This window comes from Toxotes jaculatrix, chromosome 10 (genome assembly GCF_017976425.1).
Source record: "Toxotes jaculatrix isolate fToxJac2 chromosome 10, fToxJac2.pri, whole genome shotgun sequence".
In the NCBI taxonomy this organism is placed as follows: domain Eukaryota; kingdom Metazoa; phylum Chordata; class Actinopteri; family Toxotidae; genus Toxotes; species Toxotes jaculatrix.
In genome coordinates this window covers 7,706,636-7,728,079 of record NC_054403.1, presented here as the reverse complement: position 1 = coordinate 7,728,079, position 21,444 = coordinate 7,706,636, and the positions used below count along the sequence as shown (strand labels likewise).

The 21,444-nt window shown below is 40.4% G+C and overlaps 1 protein-coding gene across 1 annotated transcript in view; it reads left to right on the top strand.

Annotated features, from left to right (window-relative positions):
• nrg2b (neuregulin 2b) overlaps positions 1-21,444 on the top strand; it is a 43,691-nt gene that overhangs the window by 20,259 nt on the left and 1,988 nt on the right. Inside the window, exons 3-10 of the mRNA XM_041048315.1 lie at positions 2,146-2,264; positions 3,181-3,304; positions 11,075-11,133; positions 14,151-14,174; positions 17,055-17,157; positions 18,205-18,334; positions 19,696-19,823; positions 20,586-20,801. Coding sequence (XP_040904249.1) covers positions 2,146-2,264; positions 3,181-3,304; positions 11,075-11,133; positions 14,151-14,174; positions 17,055-17,157; positions 18,205-18,334; positions 19,696-19,823; positions 20,586-20,801 — 903 coding nt within the window. The remainder of the gene's footprint in view (positions 1-2,145; positions 2,265-3,180; positions 3,305-11,074; positions 11,134-14,150; positions 14,175-17,054; positions 17,158-18,204; positions 18,335-19,695; positions 19,824-20,585; positions 20,802-21,444) is intronic.

Below are 21,444 nucleotides of genomic sequence, written 5' to 3'. Positions count from 1 at the left end.
AAAATCCGGAGAGATGACTGCTTCTTCAAACAATTGCTGCACATGCTGCAGTGGTTCCTTGTAGGCAGCTCTGATCTGGTGACAATGGGCAGCTTCACTCTGAACCCAAACTGTGGCCACTGTGTGAAAACAGTACTTTTACCTCCTGTTTCCCCAACATCCTCAAATGATGAACATAGAGCAGCATTTAGCATCTAAAGAGCCAGATATTCTTTTGTTCATTTGTTGTGTGGCCAGAGACACAGCTCCAAATGAAGGCTGATGGGGCTGTGTGTCTGCTGGGTGTGTAAACGCAACTGTTACCATAAGAACATCATAAGGTGATAATATGTCAAATATATGTTCCCGACTGAAACAATACTGAGGATGTATACAATAGTATGATTATAGGCCATTATTAGTTTATTATTTGTTGTTGAAACTTTAGTTTGAACAGTAAGAAATGATTACATTGCCATTACAAGAGAGTTAACAGAGACATTAAAACAGCAAAACTTTATTGAAAGTGTATTTTAATACAACACCCACATGGCCAAATGTATATGGAAAAAGTCATTTGCTATCATTTGCTGTAATCATCCCTCCTTTCTGTATTGGCCGTGAAGCGAGCAATACCTCTCTACAGCAGCTACACTGCACGCTCAAATCCACAGTCCTCCTACTGCGTAAAATATCCGCTGTAAAGTTCAGTCAAAGCTCATATCAAGCAGTCTGACTAAGACCACTCAAGTGGGTATTTCACAAAAATCATTTAAAATGAAATTCCCAATTTTTCGTTTCCCTGGACACGAGTCCCATGATGGGCCATGGTGGAGGGATACATCATGTTAGTCACATGTAGTTACATCAACAATAACTGCCAGTGGCTGCCAGGATGATGAAGTTTGGTTAACTCAGACTAGTGAAGCATCATAGTAGCTTTAGTTGAACTTTACAATGAATTTTTTTACTGTACATGGACTGAGGATTCTGTCCCCCATGTCTTACAGCGTCTTTTTCAATGTGCAGTTGTATGTTCTGCACATAGAGGGTTGTACTAAGATAGAAAATTGTGAAAGTTGACAGGTTTTCGTTCTAGAAACAGTTTTTTAAATGCAGTTTTCTTACAGTACTACATTGGCATGTAGAATTTTATACAGTGCAAAACACATAGACAACACACACATACAGACAGTGAGGAGGTCCTCAGGTGTGTGTGTGGTTAGGGCTGTCAGTGGCTCGGCTTTAGTTCTGGTTTAAACACAATCTGCTGTGTGTTGGTTTGTTTCAGCTGCAGAGAGTTTCCTCTGCAGTTTTATCACCTTTCAGTCCAAAAGACAAATCAAAGGAAAGACTCTGGTGTTGATTCATTAAAATGTCCTTTGAATTAAACTTTACATCATTAAAACTTGTGGCACTGAGCTCAAACTATTGTGTCTTCATGTAAAAAGTAAATAAATGTGTTAAAACAAGCAAACACACAAACCTGAATCTGATCAGCTGATCCATGTTGTTCGATGTCACAAGTTCCTCCATGACTAATGGAGAAAACCCGGTGGCAGACGGTGCAGTTGGCCCACACATTCTACTCACTGGTAATCATTTTCCCATTCTCTTGTGTATTTCTCTAACTTGTGCTATGCTGCCATTTTTTAAATATCTTGTCACTGTCAGGCGTGTCGAAGCAAACGCCGTCAGCACTTCTCATTGGTCATGAGTCACAAAATATTAATGGTTTAACTGTTAATATTTACTTGTGGTTTCACTTTATTCTCTGATTGAATGTCATTTTCCCCTCAAACAGATTTTGCAGTTGTTATACCTTCAAGTCCTTTAAGTATGTGCATTGTGTTTTCTCAGTTCCTGCATTTCAAGGGAAAACAGTGTGGGTGTCAGCCTGTTTCTGGTCTCTACCAAATACCTGTGCATTAGCTTTGCCGGCCAATCACAACAAACATTTGTATATAACGATCAACTGTTTCTTGCTCATCTGGGCTGGAAATAAAAATCTAATTTCTTGTCCAGTCAGAGATGACTCTGCTGCTTTTTTGAAACAACAATAACTGATAGTGTCTTTTTTTATCTGCTCTGTCTCACCCTCTCTCTGTTCCTCTCCTCTGTCTCTGCCCCCCCCCCTTCTCTCTCTCTCTCTCCATTTCTCTGAAGAAAAAACTCAAAGGTGCAGATCAGTCGTGTCCGTGTTGAAGATTCTGGCAACTACACATGTGTGGCTGAAAACTCGCTAGGACAAGAAAACGCCACGAGTATAATCAGCGTGCAGATCTGTGAGAAATGACACATCTATCTATCTATCTGTCTGTCTGTTTTGCCTAATTTGTCTGATCAGTTAATATTGATTATCACAAAAAAATAAATGATCATCATTAAGATGACTTCTATTATGGTACAAACCAATACAAATGCCCCTTTTTCATGGGTTTAATTTAAGCATCTGTTTATCCATCTTTCTCAAAAGCTGAAACTGGATTCTGGGTTTCTCTGCCTGTATCCTGAGATTCACTGGGTATCTGCTCTCGTACTGCTAAGTAAAATCTGATCACCCTGTATTTTAACAGACATGAGAGCTATTATTCTGTTACATTCAGCAATTTCACCTTTCCACAAAGATTTGACAGCACACCTATGCAGCCTTTTGTGGATAAAAGGGTTTGAATAGTATAACTTTGATATCAAATATGCAGGAATCTGATCATGAAATTACATGTTTAATTTGTCAGCTGTGGTCACACTGCGTTGTGTCACATGTTCTTATGTCACTGTACAGTACACTGTACACTGTACAGACTATTTTACAAGCTACTGAAATCTGTCTATGGAGAAAAAAGCAGCTGCAAAAGGAAGAAAAGGGGGTAAAAGATGAATTGATTATATTACTTGCAAATGTATTTGAAAGTTTTCAAGTTTCAAGGTCGAAAGGAAGAAGGCGGAGGTTTGTTGGGAGTGGTGGAGCAGGTACATCCAGCTGAACCTGGCTTTTTCCCCTCACCAAACCAGCAGTCAGGAGCTAGAGAGCTGTTGCTAGCTCAAGAAAAAAAAAAGTAGATAGATTTAACCACTTTACTAAAGTGGTCTGTGGTAGGATATCTAGTACTAAAGCTGCCATGTAATTTAAACACCTTGTTATTTTAAAAAAGATATGACGGCTTTTTTTTTTCTGTTTTCTGTCTGTCCTCTCTGCAGTGACCACCACCACCCTGTCTCCGGGTGTGAGTCACGCGAGGCGCTGCAATGACTCTGAGAAGACCTACTGCGTCAATGGAGGAGACTGTTACTTCATACATGGTATTAACCAGCTGTCCTGCAAGTAAGTTGGTTGCTCGGTTAGCCCCTGTCTCCTCAGTCATCACTGTGTAGTCGCTCCCCCTGTCTTTCCTCCCTCCCTCTCTCCCTCTCTCTCTCTCTCTCTCTCTCTCTCTCTCTCCCTCGCTACGTCGCTTCTGTTACCTGGTTGTGCCCAACCCATACACATGCACCTGAAGTTCACCTGGACACTGTGCACGATGTCTGAGGGCTTGTTGTTTTCAGTTTTTACCAACTGTCACAGAAGAAAAGTTTTTTGTGTGTGTGTGTGTGTGTAGAGCAGATGGCTTAAATAGATACTGACTCTGACATTATGTCTGCGTGCAATCAAAAATTTTTTGCATGAACTGCAGTTTATGGTGAGTGAAGAGCGAAAATCATGGAAAAAGAGAAGAAGTTCTGCAAGGACTAAAAAAAAAGAATGAATATTTAAATTTCAATGTGTTTGTGCTAAAAATTAAATCAGTAAAATCTATTTTGATCTCATTTTTAATATTAGAAACAATCCATTTTATTCAACAAATTCTTGTATTTATTTATTTACTCAGTTCTTACTGTTTTAGATGAGACATACATTTCAGCAAAACTGGTGGTGTGACTTTCACCCGTTAGCAATATGCTAGTAGAATCCAATGGAAACAATTAGCATTCATTAGCATTCATCACCAGAGACAGTGGTAGGGTTTTTGTTTGTTTATTTGACTTTCAGTCGATATGCAGGGTGATGACATTGTATGTGCCACAAGTTTATAGATGTTATGATCAATGATATCAATATTATAGAAATAATAAATAAAATATAGCAATTTTATAACAAGCAGGTGACATGGCAGTTAAATCTGCTTCTTCTTACTCTGTGCTAAAAATGTGTCTGAGCACAGTGTCGCTCAGAAGATCAACACCTGCATGACAAGTTGAACAGGACGTCCTGCTGACGTACTGTATAAGCTGCTGTCTCTGCTGTCGGTCACTCTGTTGGCATGTGACCACAAATCACTTAGCATGCTGAGGGCACTGAGTGAAGCAAAGCGGACAGAGGACACAAGACAGATTTTAGTAGTTCACAAATGTACAGTGATTTTTGGCCTGTCCTGATTTTTTTTTTTTTTTAATTCAGTTTAGGTTGAACAGTTAAGTCTTAAATTCTTCTATAGACTTTAGTCAGTGTTAGTCATTTAATAACCATAATCACAGTATTGCTTATCTAAACTGAGCTAACTGCCAGTATTAACTGTACATTAACAGTTGCATTCAGTTAATAGTTTGAGAACATTGACTGTTAATTGAATATTACCGTTATATACGTAGGTATCAAGTACTGTTCATTATTTGTGAACAGTGAAAAGTCAGACAGTGTGTAGCTGGTTTCCTCCTGGACTATTGGCCATAGCTTTATTTTACTTATCTGTCAGTTGTATAGTTGACACTATGTTGACAGTATGTGAAAATGACTGAATAGAGGAAGTTATGTTTATAGTTATATAACTTAAGTTATAAGTTTGGGGGGTTTTTTTTGTTTGTTTATTCAGGTATTTTGGACTTCCTCTGTAAGACAGGCCACACTAAGAGGATAACATTGCCATCAAAGTATGCATGGCTGTGCTTAGATTTAGGTTATATTTATTATATTAGTTTTAAAAGGCAAACTAGATCATCTCTCCCACCAGAACTGGCCCTGGAAATTGAACCATCAACACATGAGATGTCACAGAGCCACATATCAGATTTTCATATCAGACCATTATCTACTGTCAGATAAACATATAACATTTTTAACTCGAGCAGAAGTTGGTACTTGCATATTTAGTGTTTTGTCCATCTGTTGTGTGGTTGTCTCCCTCTGGTGCTGCTTAACACACGTGGACAGTAAAGTGAATTTGTTCATCTTTGTCATTTCACTCACATCTGTGTAAACTCCCTTACTGCTTTTGGTAGAAAACTTTTTTTGCTGCAGGTTGCTCTGTGATTGTGTAGCTGACACTTAATGTTGCACTGTTGTGCGTTCACATGCTGTGACAACCTCCAGCTTCCAAGACTTGACAGTTGTTTGCTGCACATCAATGTTTTATTGGAAGAAGCTACCAAATCCACATCATCCAGACAATTTCCATTTTCTTTATCTCTGTTTTTCGGCTTTGACATTTTTTTATGGCAGCCGACGCTCAAGTTTTGGTTTATCGGGATCTCGCACAAACATGTGAACGCCTCGCACAGACACAGAACAGCCTGCGTCATTCTTTTCACTCCAAACATGTTTAGTAAGAGACTGGCTTTGGTAGAAGGATAGTATGAGTAAGACATGAACAGTTCAGGCCTGACAAACATTAGTCTTTCAAATATCTCCTTCCTTTTTTTCCTCATTTCCTCCTTTTCTCTGTGTCTGTGTGTGCCACCATGTTTTGTGTTGTCCCAGCAGGGAAGAGACAGGACGAGCTGCTGGACAAAGTAACGGTCCATTCATGGCAAGCTGGATCTGAGAATTACAGTGGTTGTGATGCCTTAACTATTTCTGCATTATTGCTCATGCTAACTATCCAGTTCTTCTTCTCGTGTTTATTACAAATAAACTGAAAGCATCACTTCCTGTGTGTGGGAGGATTTTTCCCCAGGAAAGAGCTACCAGACTGGTAGGTGTTTAGAACAGCGAGTACAAAAAATTTGAATGAACTGGATATTAGATGAATCACTGTTGTGTTCTATCAACTTATTACACAGGAAAACGACACATAAAAAAACCCAACACATAATCATTTAGATGAAAATGTTAGAAGTTGCAGTTCCAGCAAATCCAATAAAACAAGGCACATCAAAACATCAGGATTAACAGTTGATTTTGTCAAAATAAGTCAACATTTTGTAGCATAGTGGAAAAATGGTGTAAAAACAAAACACTGGCCACAGCTTCTAGTTTGTAGCATCTTATGTTAGAGTGGTAGAATATTAGCAATTATCGTATTAACAGTTATGTGGTAACATTGCTCCTCTCTGGTGCAGATTAAATGGTACGGTATGGCTTTGAGCTCAGTGCAGTGTTTTAAAATACAAACTGTATCTGCCACCAAAGCTTTAATCTAAACTAAGCTGTGAAAACGTCTTTGTTTTCCGCTTAGTGAAATGTATGTTTTCTAACCTAGTGGTTGTAATCTCTCAGTTCCAACTTGCCATACATACTGGGTCAATTTCGTAGACGTGTAACAAACACTTCCCCTGACAGTGTGGATAGCAGATGGTGTGTATATTCATGCACGATCAAGAGCTTTGTTGTTATGCTTCCTGTACAATTGGATGTATCTGCTAGAAATCCACCCTTAGATCCTTTGGTGTCTGTTCCAGATCTGCACTCTTTGTTTCTTCATTTCCATTTCTCTCCTCTCTCTCTCTCTCTCTCTCTCTCTCTCTCTCTCTCTCTCTCTCTCTCTCTCAATATTTCTATCCCTTGCTTCCCCTCCACTCCCTCTCTCTCCCTCTTCGCCTTTCTCTCTATCTCTCATCTGATATACCTTCCGGTCATTGCTGAAGGATAAATCAGGATTTTTTTCCGTGGTGCTGACAAGCAGAAAACTTTGTTGGAGAGGGTGCATACAGACATTATGAGCTGCGTATATAGCAATTTAGGGGTACAAAATGTGCAGGATTGTACATCCTTCTGTGCATGATTGTTCCACACATGAACACACTGCACATTTAAAGAAGCTACAGCAAGTTAGCGAGGTAGCATCAGACCAGCCAGTAGTTTCTAGAGAGCTACTGTAGCTCCTCAGCTTTGTCATCCTTTGTTGGCCTGTCTGTTGGGGCCGGAGGATAACAGGATGTAAATAAGACTGCTGCCTGTAGACTGTCTGCGCTCGTTCACTTCAGAGATATGCAGACCTCCACTCTCTCTCTCTCTCATACACACACACACACACACACACGGAGACACTCACAAATCTGCACAACAGCTGCAGATCAGTGCACTGGCAGGCCGGAATAATTGTTAATATCCCTGAAATTTGAGGTGGTATTTGTGAGCTCTTTTGTGCCGACCATGGAAACCTATAATCTCCTCTTTCCTGAAGGGGAAAGTAATGCTGTACTGCAAAATGGAGTCTGTAGGTGAAAGTGGAGGACAGCACATACAGAAAGGCACCCTGGCTAAAACAGAGTGTGGAGGTTAAAGAGGGGATCAGCACATACCAACATTCCCCCTGGCGAGCTGTTGGCAGGTTTAAGCTTGGTGTGTTTTCCTTACTCAATGTTCCTCTCAACCTGTGTTACAGTTTCCTGTGTAGAGTTGGAGATAGCTGCTCTGATTAATCTGAACTTTGCTGGAAAACTCCTCTGTGGCAGTTAGCAAGAAACATTAGCCCCTGTATTCCCAGCTATAGGTTGAAATGCCAAACATCCCCTCATGGATCAATAAAGTTCATTTAATCTAATCTAATCTACAAAATGCCATGAGTTCAGGCCAGTATTGAAGCCTGAACATAATGTCCATGGCTGTCTCTGTGCTTTTTCTCTTAAATTTAATGAGTCTTCGTGTAATGAATATAACAAAACGAATCACAGACTTTACCTTCATTCAGATGGTTGGAACAAAAGGTGTGCCGGCTTTTTTTTTTTTTTCCCTTTTTTGTGCTCGTTCTCAGGCCTCAGAGAACAGAGAACAGTACAGTTGGGAAAAAAATGGAGAGCAAGCACAGGCAGATAAAGAAAGGGTGGAGAGAAGAGGGGAAACGAGAAGCAGAGAGCGAGAGGGAGAGAGAAAAGAAATGATATACAGTAAAAGCTATGCCGGCATAGGGCTGCTTCTGCTCCAAGTGTCTCCCACCTCTCTCTCCCTCTTTCCCTCTCTCTCTCTCTCTCTCTCTCTGCTCTATTTATAACTCTATGGGAAATTGCTGAGTGGGCTCTTCCGAGGGTTTTTGCTGTAATTGATTCAAAATGCAAGTTGTCTCTTTAGTGGTGAGAAAGAGGAGAAAAGGATACCCAGTGAGTTATATGGACAGTATATGCATGAGGGTAAGACAAAGGTCCCTGCATTTTAAACCATATAAATTTGTTGACCAGATATTAAATCACTGTAATAAATAGAGTGTGGTTATTACAAAGGGTGGGGGAAATTGCCAGAGAGCTTCTGTTATTCTATATAATGACTGTAATGGGGCCACACCCATAATATCACTGTGGCTCATCAATTGTTGTGATTCATCTACAGTATAATGTGCTCTGCAGCTGGATCAGATTTTCTGTAACATGACTATTTTTCATTTGACTGCGGTAAAAGCTGATCTACTATCAATTATAGCAGCTAAAAGAACAATTCAATTACGCCTGGCTGGGTAAAAGCCATGACACCCATTATAACACACAATTAAAGACATTTCAGAGTTAGAAGCACTTTCTCAAGGACGTAATTTGAACTGAGGTCGTGTAGAGTTTTATTCAAAGAGCCGATAAGAATCGACAGAACGACAGTATCAGAACTTGGCACCAAAAATACCAAAAATACCACTGTTTTGGATTATGTATGTGTATCAATTGTCAAGTTGCTGTGATGCCTTGAGGAGCCTACTTGTTAGTTTCAGTGTTGTGAGTCTGATGGCTGATGCCAGAATATGAATCATATTCAGCCCGTGGTATCGCTGACAGCTCGCCACCCATCCAGAAACAAAACACCACACTCTGCAGCTGCATGTAAACTGTTGCTGTTATTTATGCCCAAGAAATACCAAAACCTTTTCCAACCATTTTCATGCTCACACACTGTAGAGAGCTGTGTGTGTATGTGTGTGTGTCAGGTGTATGTGTGTGTTTGTGTGTTTGTCTGTCTTTATTTGTTGCAGTTGCATGGTAAGAGTTTACCATTTTTGCGTTCATCACAAGGTAGTTTTGTCAGGTGATCATTTTTTAAGGCTTAGTTTATTGGTTTCACTCATTTTTTTTTATAGGTAAACGTTTGTGATGGGTCATAAAGCTTTTACACCAAACACACAAACACAGCATTACACAGAGCAGGGAGGATGTGTTCAGTGGAGAATGCAGCAGCACTCTTTGTGCTTTGCACCCCAGGGTTCAGCTTCATTAGACTCTGGCCGCAAAATACAACGACCTCTACATGGCACATTCAAAGACACTGTGAATACTGTTGGTCAGAGTACTAACCACAGCTGTACCTCCACACTGCATCCTCGGTTGAGTAAAGTCATAAAAGCGTAGCAGAAACTATCCAACAGGCCGGTGATACAGTATGTTGGTTTACATATTCCTTATCTCATCCACATTTTGTATACTAATAAGATAATTCATTTAGCACATTATTCATTTCAGGCATTTTAAAGCTGCATTAAAACTTCTCTGATCAATATTTTATATTAGCAGTGGATCAAATGTTTAATGTGAAAGGGGACAAACCCACAGAGATTTATCACCTGACTCTGCAGTTTCCCTCAGCTTTACACAGCGTTACAGTTTCTTTTAAGCTCATTGATTCATGGCCTGAAACTTTATTGTTCTGGTTCACTCTCACAGCTCTCATCAGCCTTATTTCGAACTGAGGCAGACGGCTGTTTTCAGACTGTCCACCATCCACTACCTGCCCATCATCAAACAGTGAAGAGACAAAGTGAGCAACGAGCTGGTGGAGAAAGTGGAACATTTAGCAGCAAAAGACACAGATATTTTTCTCAGAGTTGCTCGACACCAAAACAGAGCTGAAAGGAGAGTAAGAAGAATGACTTTAAATGAACGCTAATGTTGCTCTGTGTCTGCTGGATGTGCAGAGAGGTAGTTGTTTACCAAGACGTTTTCCACATTAGCATCATAAGGTGGACATTATGTGATGTGTTTACAGCTTGTTGTGCTGCTTCCTCTTTTTTTTTTTATACCTCTAAAGGACAGAAGGACTTTAAAGCAAATGTACAGAAACCCAATCTGGAACCTGTTCTTTATGCATTGCTTAACAATTCCAGGCTAACTCAACTCAGTTAGATTGATTTGTTAATTTTTGTCAGGCTCTTATTTTGAAATAGGCCATGGGTCACATATGTGCGATGTGTCCTTCCTGTCCCTGATGCTCACACTTTACATAGAGATGATAGGATGTGTAAAAAACACTGTCCTGCGAAAGTTTCACAAATAAAAAAATCTTAATGGTTTAAATAATTTCAATACAAAGAGAATTAATGCCAGTATAGACTGACCTTGTCTGTTGTTTTAAAGTTTTTTATTTAGTATTTTACACTGAACATAAAAATAATGGATGTCCATTGTAAATCATATCTGCTTAAAAGTTTTCCTCGACTTTCTTTTCTAATTTCATCGTGGTTTTGGTGAGGAGTTTAGAGACGGACGCAGTGAACGAGAATTCATAATCTGCTATGAGTCAGTGGTGAGTGTGTGTACGTTTGTGTGTGTGCCTGCGTGCATCTGTGTTTGTGTGTGAGAGAGGTTAGAGGTTAACACATGTACGTTTGACCCCTCCTACTTCCTGCACCACCATCACCTGAGCCTCATGACTGTGATGATGTCTTAACTGTAGCGGTGATGTCATATTGATGGTACACAGATCATCTCTCTCTCTCTCTCTCTCTGTATTCGGTGGATTGTGCTGTTTCTAACCCCTCATCTCTCTGCTCTCTTATGTCTCCCTCCTCCCCCCCTCCCTTTCTATCTGTCTTTGTGTACTTCTCCTCCTCTCTTTCCTCCTGTTTTATCCTCTCTCTCTTCCCTCTGTATCTTTAACCCCCCCCACCCCCCCCTCTCCCCCCTCTGTGTCTTGTTTTCCCTCCATCAGGTGTCCCAATGACTATACGGGGGACCGCTGTCAAAACTCCGTCATGGCCGGTTTCCACAGTATGTCCATTTGCTCTTGTCTGTCTCCTTCCCACTGAAATACTGCATGCTACATTGGAGGGGCTGGATGGAGAGAGCACTGTATGCGTGCGTGCGTGCGTGCATGTGCGCGTGTGCGTGTGCGTGCATGCCTCTGTGTCCACCCCTTCCTCTCCCTGTCTCCCCTGGTTCCTCTGTGGTGCTCCTAACCAGAAACAACCAATTTAGAAATTTGAAATTTTACACATTGGATATATTTTTCTCTGTAGTTCATCTGCTTGGAATCTTATGACCTAGAAAGCTGCTACAAAAGTCCCAATAAGCACCACATTTTTATGTCATGTCTACTCTTACTTTTTCAAAATTCTGTATTTTTAAGCTGTAAATTGAACACAAAATACTTCTCTTCAAGCTTCATCCAGAGAACTGCACAACAGGAAACCAAGGAGACAGAGAGTTAACACAATGAGCAATACAGGAGGTTAAAGTTATTTGCTTTTATTGCAACACTTTGTCGCATTTCTTTGTAGATGGTCCATTGGTGCTGCTTAGTTTTCCAGCAGTAAAAAGAAAAAATTAAACCATCAAGGCAAATGTGGATAGAAACTATTAATGCAAGGCCGTAAGTCCTAACTCTGTGCTGTGCTGCTTCTAAACAAAGAAAAAAAAAATCTTTCATTGATTTTACTGTTTGGAGTTGGAGCAGGGCTGACAACCAAAGGCTTCAGATGGAGAACAATGTAAGTTTGCCTGACACTGTTTTGAACAGCTGCCAGTCATGACTAGAAGCTACGGTGTGTCCAAAATCCACATAATTTGGCAAGTGAATGAAAAAAAGAATAAGATTTATGTTCAAGATTTTAACTGTCCAGGTAATGAGATTTAGGAGCATCACTCACAGCGATGCATCTGAGGGCCAGTTGTGTTATTGATCCTCATAATAGTTGACTTTCTGAACTAAGAGATCAGGATCAAACCAACAGTGGTGAATGTGAAAAGCTGTTGTTTTCACTCTGAGCATCCATGGATCATCTGATAAAGTCTCTCATCACGGCATGTAGCTAAATGCGAAGTTAAAGGAGTAGTTCAGCATTTTTATGAAACACACAAAAATTCACTTTTGTTAGTGTGTTCAACATGAAGCTTAGAGCCAGAAGACGGTTAACTCAGCATACAGACTGGGGACAGGACGACACAACCTGGCTCTGTCCAAAGGTAACAAAATCCAGCTACCAGCACCTCTGAAGATCACTAGCCTCACGACTGTGATGATGCTATGTCAGATTGTGTAAAAACTACAGATTGTGGTTTTATGGGAGTTATCTGCTCAACCATACCTTGGGTTCTTGTCATCACTGTGAGGTTGCTAGGCAACCAGTAGTGCTGGTAGGTGGATTTTTTTTCTGCTTATTTTATTTTTATTTATTTTATTTTTGTTACAGAGCCAGGTTATCTGCCCCTCCCCCACCCCCCACTTCTTTATGCTAAGCTACACTAACCATCTCCTGGCTGCAGCTTCATATTTAGCATTCGGGCATGAGAGTGGTATTGATCTTTTCATCTAACTCTCCGCAAGAAAGCAAATATGCAGAATAAAAATGTGAAACTATTCCTTTAAATCATAGTGATACAAGTGGAGCGTTGTTTTTGTAACTCTCCTGTGATAGCATGGGCAGTGACACTGAAACACATATGGCCAGTGTTGATATCCAGAGATCCAAGGACACATGCATAAAACTTTAGCACAGCACTGAGCGGTCAGTCATTTAGTTAGGCTTGGCCCTGCAGATTTGAAACAGAAAATAAAAACATCTTTCTGCATTTGGTATGTCGTTTTCAGGTGACTGTCGAAGCAATCACAGGGAGATAAAAACAGAGGGCAGGAAGTGTTACCCTCCTTTTCCTGTTTTCAGGGGTTAAACACTAATGATTCATGACATGTTGTCTTGTTTGGCTGTTTGTCTGTTGTGGGAGTTTCCACACTGAATAATGTTGAATTTAAACCAAGAACAGGTTTTTGTATCATAAGATATCACACTGTATGTAATGTCTGCTTTTTTCTGACCCCACCATCAAGCTTTCCCTACATGCTGAAATCTGTCTGTGTGACGTTGTGCTTTTATTTTGGCGTTGTGATGCTCTTTCAGTCAGTTGAACGAACACCTTCTGTTGTTCTAAATCTGTGTTGGTTTGTCACTGCCTGCTTTTCTAGCAGTGCGAACATAAAGCACTGTCAAAGCGTAGAGCAGTTAAGGTTAGGGTGGACAGGAGATTGGCTGACGTTTCCTCTCTTTACGGCCAGTAATGCATGCAAAGCCATGGAAATTGGGAATGCTGAGATGATTTCTCTGTAAATCATATGAAAGGTTATAATAGCTGTACGCAGCAGTAGTGGGACAAAGTGCTATACAAGAGGTACGCTGTAATCAATACAAAGGCACACGATTGCCATTAGTCAAATGAGTTACAGCACCCACCCCCATTTGCTGTGCCAGCCTCATCGACTGTACTGTGTTTTTATGTTGGAGAGTAACTCACTGCTTTTTATTTTTTGTTTTCTTGTTTTTTTTTCTTTTGTCTTCTTTTGTCTTTTTTTTTCCATTTTGTATTTCTGTCCAATGTTGTTTACTCCAGAAATGAGGTCTAGTAAATATAGCAGTAAGTGATGTGGCTTCTCGTCTTGCTGTCTTTGTCCGTCTGTCTCTGTCTCTGCATGCCTTTCCTGCCTGCTGGCTTCTCTTTCCTTCTGCCTTTGGTTCATTTTCTCCCTTCGCTTTTGATTTTGTTTGATTTAGTTTAGTTGTTTGTTTGTTTTTTTCCTGTCATAATCTGGGGGTCACAGAGCTGAGGCTGTCTGAATTGTCTGTCTGTTACTGGACGGTACACATGTCAGTCGCTATGACTGACAGCACTAATTAACATATATCCTGGTTCAGCGTATACAGGACATGAAAATAATATATCTGCTCCAAAGTGGACATTACATCTGACCCTATCTGTCTCTTTCCTTTTACCATGACAACTTTCTGTGCTGGCAGAGCTTCTCAGAATTGAATTTATAGGTATGGAACATTATTATTCATTTTGCTGTGCTTAAAGAGTTTGCCAAGATCCTCTCACAGTCACACATTATTGTGCCATCTTCTTTCTAAAACCAACAACTAGGTCTCTCTCAACCTGTCCCTCTTCTTCTCCTGCCAACTAACCTGGTTTCAAGACATGTAACCTCCCCTCTTTGCATGCACTCTTCTTCTAGTCTGACAAATTTCAGAAAAATAGACATCGAAGAAAGAGACTAATTAACTGGGAAGGATCCACTAACGACACAGCAGGGGTGAATGAAAACAATGAAATGATCCTTGTTACAAATCAAAGTTTGGTTTATTTGGACGCCCTATCAGAGCACAGGCAACTTGTTTGTCCAAAAATCAGAGAATGTTTCACACCATCGATAAATCAAAGTATCTGGCTTGTCCTCTGGGCTTTGGCAATGTGCAAATTGGCTTCAGCAGCCTGTCGAATAAAAACATGCAAGCTGCGAGTATTTTTGCAAAGTGTTGCCAAAAGCCAGCAAAAGGCCTGACCACATAGTCTGTCCTTCTTATTCTGCCCATGATTGACTCAGTGTCAGAGTCGAGAGCTCGCCTGTCCTAAATCACGATTGCTGTTGGCTCCGCTGTGCCAGCGAGCTCGCCTTCCCATTTCCCTTTGCCTTTCTGTATCAGTACCCTGTGACACACACACAATGCCGGGCCAAGGCTCTCGTAGGCTTGTCAATCCCTACAGAGGCCCTTTATTTAGAAACTCTCCCCCTCCCTCACCCCGCCTGCCACCCCTCCACCCCCCTTTCAGTGGCGTGTCTGGAGCTTTTTGTGGGAGGGGAGAAGGGAAAAGGTGAGGTGGTGAATTAGGTAAAGGGGACAGCATTTGATTTACCTTTCAAACTGATTTTGGAAATTGTTTTTTTTTTTTAATCGGATTTCTATTTTACCTTATTTTCAAGCCACTTTACTTTTAGTCCAGACTTAGAAGAAACACTGAAACTAATGAGATATCTGTGTTTGAGAAGGTGTATGACTTTGAAAAAGAATTTGTTAGCCTGCAGGGACTTTAATTTAGCCGTAACTAACAACCCAAGGACTTCTATAATCCAGTTTTAGTTGATAAGAGGACAAAGTCAGGTCAGTGTGTGGTTCATGGGGACTGCTTTCTCCCTGGGCCTTCCTCCTGGACATGCCCCTGCTCCCCTCTTGGCCCTGTTCCTGTCCCTCTGTCTACGTGTGTCCTCCTGCTCCTCCTTCCTCACCACTTTGCTTTTTCTCTCCCTCTTCCCCTCATGTTCTGTTCTGTTTGTTGCTTCCTCCGTCATTGTGTCATTGCGCTTGCCATCCTGACACAGTGTTACGCCACAGCAGGCCCCAAAATCTGAATTAACCTAGATACACCAAGATGGCATCGCATTCACGCAGCATCAGCACAAACCTGTTGGAACTTAATCAGTTTAATGTAGTGAAGTGTAGAGTCATACGATCCAAATCTGTTTGGACTCAAAGACACGTCCTCACTACGACACAGAAGTGCTGTAAACACTTTGTAAACGTCTCCCAGACACGTTGTCTGAAGAATTAGATGTGCAGAATTAGATGTGTTCTTTATAAAGAAGAAGTCGTTGTCTTTGATGATAGCTCATATTTGTTTCCACATTGAATGTGACACAGCAGGTTATCTGTTGCCAAAGAAATTATTACAAAATTAATGGTGAACTCTGGAACAACAGTTTCACATGACAGTAATAATTTATATGACAATTACACTCCACTATTTTTAAAGCAAAAAAGAAAAATTTGCAAGTAAAACAAGTCTGATGTAAGTTAGAGGAAAACTAAAGCTACTTTAATTAAAATGTTGTTGTTTTGACAGATTTCCAGTGGTTTAACTTCATCCCTGTGGAGTCTGGTTACAGGTTCAACAAAGTACAATTGTGACCACAGTGATGCTGGTTGTGATCAGAAGTCAGACTTTCACGCAGAGACGGCAGAAAAACACTGCTTTACAAACTGGTGTTACATTACTATTTTATTAAAAACAAAACATTAATGAAAACCTCCCTCACAGCAGGAGGTAACCACTTACATTCTGATGAAAAGAGCCAAGGCACAACTTTAGAAATTCAACTACTTTATTCTGTAGTCTTTGATACCAAAAGTAGACAACCTCCAGTATGGCTGCCGGAGGGGTCATAGCGTCATCTGAAAACCTGGTATAGGCTTTTGTGAAGAACTGTAGTAACACATTTAAGTCAAAATATAGATTGTTATATTCCTCTCAAATTAACTCCAAAATGAAACCGAAAACTTTCTTGCATTTTTCTTTAAACTTTGTGACACCTTTATCTTACTCGAGTCACTGTGGTGTTAACACTTTGAACAAACAATACTGTTTTCATTTTTTTTTTTTTTTTCCATCTGGGTGATTTGTTCTTGTTTTTTTTTTCCATCCATACTGGCATGATGCATTCAGATCCCTGCCAGTGTCATCTGTAGCATCACATCCACATGCCCATTGTAAATACACTGGTATAGGGACAGCAGGAAGTCTATGTCAGGATGGAGGTTTACATCTCTGCTTTTCATCGTAACATTTATGAGTTTGTAGAATTGTAGTTGTAGTAGCACTGTATGACTGTAGTAAAGTGAAATCTGAAATTGTGACATGATAGAGCAGCAGCAGTTGTTGTAGAGACAGCACAGAGGACAGGATGGCAGCAGATAATAGTGAGAAAACTGTTTCTGTAGTTACCATCAATGGAGAAGCGCTCATGCTGTGTGTGTGTCTGTTTCTGTGTTTTGTTTTGTTTTTGTCTGTTTTGTGTGTGTACATACATGAATGTGTGTGTGCATGTGAACATGGGTGCGTGTGTGTGTATGTGTTACCATCCACAGAGGCTGAGGAGCTCTACCAGAGGCGGGTGCTAACGATCACAGGCATCTGCGTGGCGTTGTTGGTGGTTGGCATCGTTTGTGTGGTGGCCTACTGCAAAACCAAGTATGTGTCTTTGAAGAAAAGATAAATGTCTTCCAATTTATAAAAGTCTCCAAACCTTCAAATTAACCTACTGTTAGAAAATTAGTAACAAGCTGCTTCTTCTCATGCTGTAGAGCAAAGGGGGAGGACATGCACAGATCCCTGTCTTTAGTAAAAGCACTATCACGGCAATCTGAATCGACAAAGGACAAAATGCACTTATGGTATCCAAAGTCTTTTGTTCTGCAGAAAATGTCCCCTGTAAGTGATGTGTGCATTTTACTGTTGTAGCTGGTTTAGGTTCCGCAAGATAAATCTTAGGGGGTCGTGAGACGATTAATGGAGGAGGAAAGAACAAACAACAAAGTTCTGATACACAAATTTATATGATCTTTTTGAATTTTCTCCAGTCTTTTCTTTTTTGTGAAATATTGAGTAACTTTAAACAGTTATTTAAATGAAACCATCTGAGAAGTTTAGAAAGTTTAGACGTGAATGTAGACGAGTAAAAAGTATAATAAGTACAATATTTCCCTCTGAAATTTTGCACAGTAGAAGTAGAATTTGATGAAATTACTCAAGTAAAACACAGATACCTAAAATTGTACTTAAGTACAGTATTTGAATAAATGTACTTACACACTTTCCACCACTGCTGCAGGGTAAAAAAAAAAATCAATAATAATTATTTGTTTGTTTGTATGTTGTTTTGTTTGTTTATTTTGTTGGCTGCATATTTTAAAAAAATAAATAAATACTAAAAATACAGAATGGTTCATTCTTACATGGCCAAAAACCCAACTTAATAATTTGGTTCACTTCACTTATTAATTAAACCTAACTGCTGATCATGTGTGCTCTAGAGAGAGTGATGTCCATAAAATGATCATGTGATGAGCAGTAAAAGTGATAGCACAAGAAGTAATGGAAACTAAAGAGAGAGATAAAAGGAGCAAAAAAGAAAAGACCAATTATATTAAGTAACGTAAGCAGGATGTCAGTCACTGTTTGTAGATTAGCACTTGTACCAGATTGCTTATTGTTCCTTCATCGTTACCACCTGTCCAGGAAGCAGAGGAAGAAGATGCATAGTCACCTACACCAGAACCAGAATCAGTGTTTGGAGCAACCCAACCGCATGCTGGCCAACGGGCCCAACCACCCTGGGCCTGGTCCTGAGGAGATCCCCATGGTTGATGTGAGTCCAAACAGTAGAGACACACAGCAGAGTCAGGTATGAGTGATCCTAAGGTCGGGTTTAACTGATGAACTGAATCAAAGGAAAGACGAGTTCAACCCCCCTACAATCTGCAACAGGTCACTGCAAACAGACTCAAGATTTTCTCAGAGGCAGAGCTGTTCTCAAGGCAGAAATAAACAAATAAGTGACCACTGTTTTTTAAAAATGCAGCAAAATGAACTGACCAGATGTAAAAATGAGGAAAAGTTGTCAGTTCATTTTTCAGTTATTTTTTTTCTTTTTTAGCTTTTTTTTTTCCAGAGACAGAGGTTAAGCAGAAAATTGGTGCCAAGGTGGAAGCAGTTGCCAAACCAATCAATCAGTCAATCAGAGCATAAAGAAGCCACAATTTGTAAGATAATAATATGATGATGATGATGATGGTACTTTGTCTTGTATCGAAGCAGCTGAATTTTCAACATCTCTAAGAATGTGAGAAATTATGAAAAGAGACTAAGATACATACATTTAACTTAACATTACAATCACAAAGGACATATTCAAGTCCCCCCGGTGTACATTTGATCTGGGCTTCAATGCTATATTTAGGTTTAGGATTCACTGCTGCAACAAAGAGTGCTTCAGTCTAACCTCATTATATCGAAGAGCCCTGTTTGATGGTAACAAACCAGACTGAGGCTGACTTTGCTTTTCTATCAAAGAGCTCCTGAAATAAAGCCAGACATATCAGTGCTTGAAATTAAATATAACCATCCTATAAATAGGATTTTGGTGTCAAAATGTTCAGAATCCCCTCAGATATTCATTAATGTTAAAGCAGGGACAGAAGAAGAGGAATAAGACAAAAAAAAAAAACTGGATGTAAATTTCATTTGAGAAAACTGCAGGAAGCCCACAGAGCCTCAGCCGGTTCACATCTCTTTAGGTGGGGTTACTGATAGACTTTATTTAGCTTTGTCACTTCGATTTAACTCCACCAAGAAGGCTCTATTAGCCTTCAGAGCAGTTCTGCCTCTGAAAAGAATCTTTGTGTAAATAAAACTCTGATCCACTGACAACAGAGGGAAATATGGTGGCACATAGCTGACAGACGTTACAGAGAGGGCAGATAACACCTACCTTCCTGTTGGAGACATAATAGGCATGAGTCAGCATAATGGCAACAGTGAAAACACAGTGAAGAGAGAGAAGTGATGAGGAGTTTAAACACGTACGTGTAAAGAATCCTCTCATAGTTAGATGTCAGCTCACATGAGTATGTATATTTTGTTCACATTCCACATTATCTGCCTGGTATGATGAAAATGGCAACATAGGAAAAGTATTAAGATGTGTGTTTTTATGTGTGTTTCTTGCAGTACATCTCCAAGAGTGTCCCTACGACAGAGTGTGTGATCAGCCACGGTGCTGAGGGTGCAGGCAACTACGCAGGCAGCCGAATGTCGACCCGCTCCCACCACTCTACCACTGCCTCACATGCTTCCAGGTAGACAGCAACAGACTCAATGGAAAGCTGAGCACCGACAGTAGCCATAGCCACTGGTCACACCCAGTGCTGTGACTGTTTCTGTGGCTGTGGCCAATGCTCTGGACGTAGCCATAGTTGTTGCTGTGTCTTTCGGCTATCGCTGTAATTATATGGCTATAGCCATGGCTGTAACAGCAGATTTACCTCATGTCTGTCTCTTAACCATCACAATTAAATGAATACTAACACATTGCTTTCTAGCTTTACCTAGATCTAGATTTACTGCAAGGGTAAAACATTCACCTGATACATGCCCTCTGCAATGAATCAAACTAACTTTAGTTTCAACACCTAACCTGAGCCCATCCCCACAGCCAGTTAATGCCAGCCTATAACCAGCTGCAGTTAGGTTTTTATGGCCAAACACTCACTCAGCTTTAACACACATTCACCATACACAGAGCAGCACACCTGAGGAAAATATCTGTCTCTGGTTTGTTGGTACTCGACTCTCATCATCAGCCACATCTACTTTGTCTGGTCTTGATGGGTAAAGAGTGAGATTGTGTAGAGGTGCTCAGCTGGCTGTTGACTCTCAGTGGGATCAGTAGCACTAGCAGCTCTGCCACATAACACAATGAATTTGATTCAATGTTTACATCCAAACTATAACTTTGCATTTTTTAAAAGTTGCTTAATTTGACAATGCCTCGTGTCCTCCTGCCTCTTCAGAGCTGCTGTAAACTTTTAAATTTGTTCTGCTCACACCCCCACCTGCAGACACGAGGAGCAGACGTGGAGCATGGAGCGAACAGAGAGTATGAACTCAGACTGCCAGTCAGGTGGGCTGTCCAGCTCTGTGGGAACCAGTAAGTGCAGCAGCCCAGCATGCATGGCGAGGAGGGCTGCCCACTGGGGCTGTGCGGACACGTCTGGACCGGGGATGCAGTACGGGGACTCTTATGACTCTCTAAGAGACTCACCTCACAGTGACAGGTAGGGAAGGTGGTAATGTGTGTGTGTGTGTGTGTAGTGATAGCGATGGTGGCTGGCTCTGTGTTTACTCATGACTCTACAACACTTTTGCTTTTTGGTGTTTTTGGTCACAACCGGCCCCTGAGCTCTTTGGCGACCCCAAGTGGTAGTTTATTTTTATGAAATGTTCAATATGTGAAGGACTTGATCGCCCAGATATCCAGATATTGTTAATTGTAATGTGATTTACAAATCAGAAAAAATCCACTCTCTGTTAGTGTTTCATTACTATCATTCTGTCACGTTCAGTTATTAAAGAGCCATTTATGTTTGACTGTTGTAAATAACTTTCACTCTCTTATAAAGAGAGTGATCCCTGTGATAAGAAGCATGATTAACTATGACGAATAGGTGGTCATCTGCATTGTGCGTCCTTGTTGTTCTTCTTATATAATTTCAAATAAGTTCCAATAGATTTTAATGCAACAACTATGTGATTCCCGATAAGCTTAAATTATTTTGGTGCTAAACTGACTCACTGAGGTGCAGCAGTCATACACTCCTTGTAGCTGTGATGGCACATGTACAGTAATGTTTTTGAAATTCTTGGGACTGACTGAGTGGGTGGCAAAGTTGTTATCACTGTCACTAGATGACAAAAAGG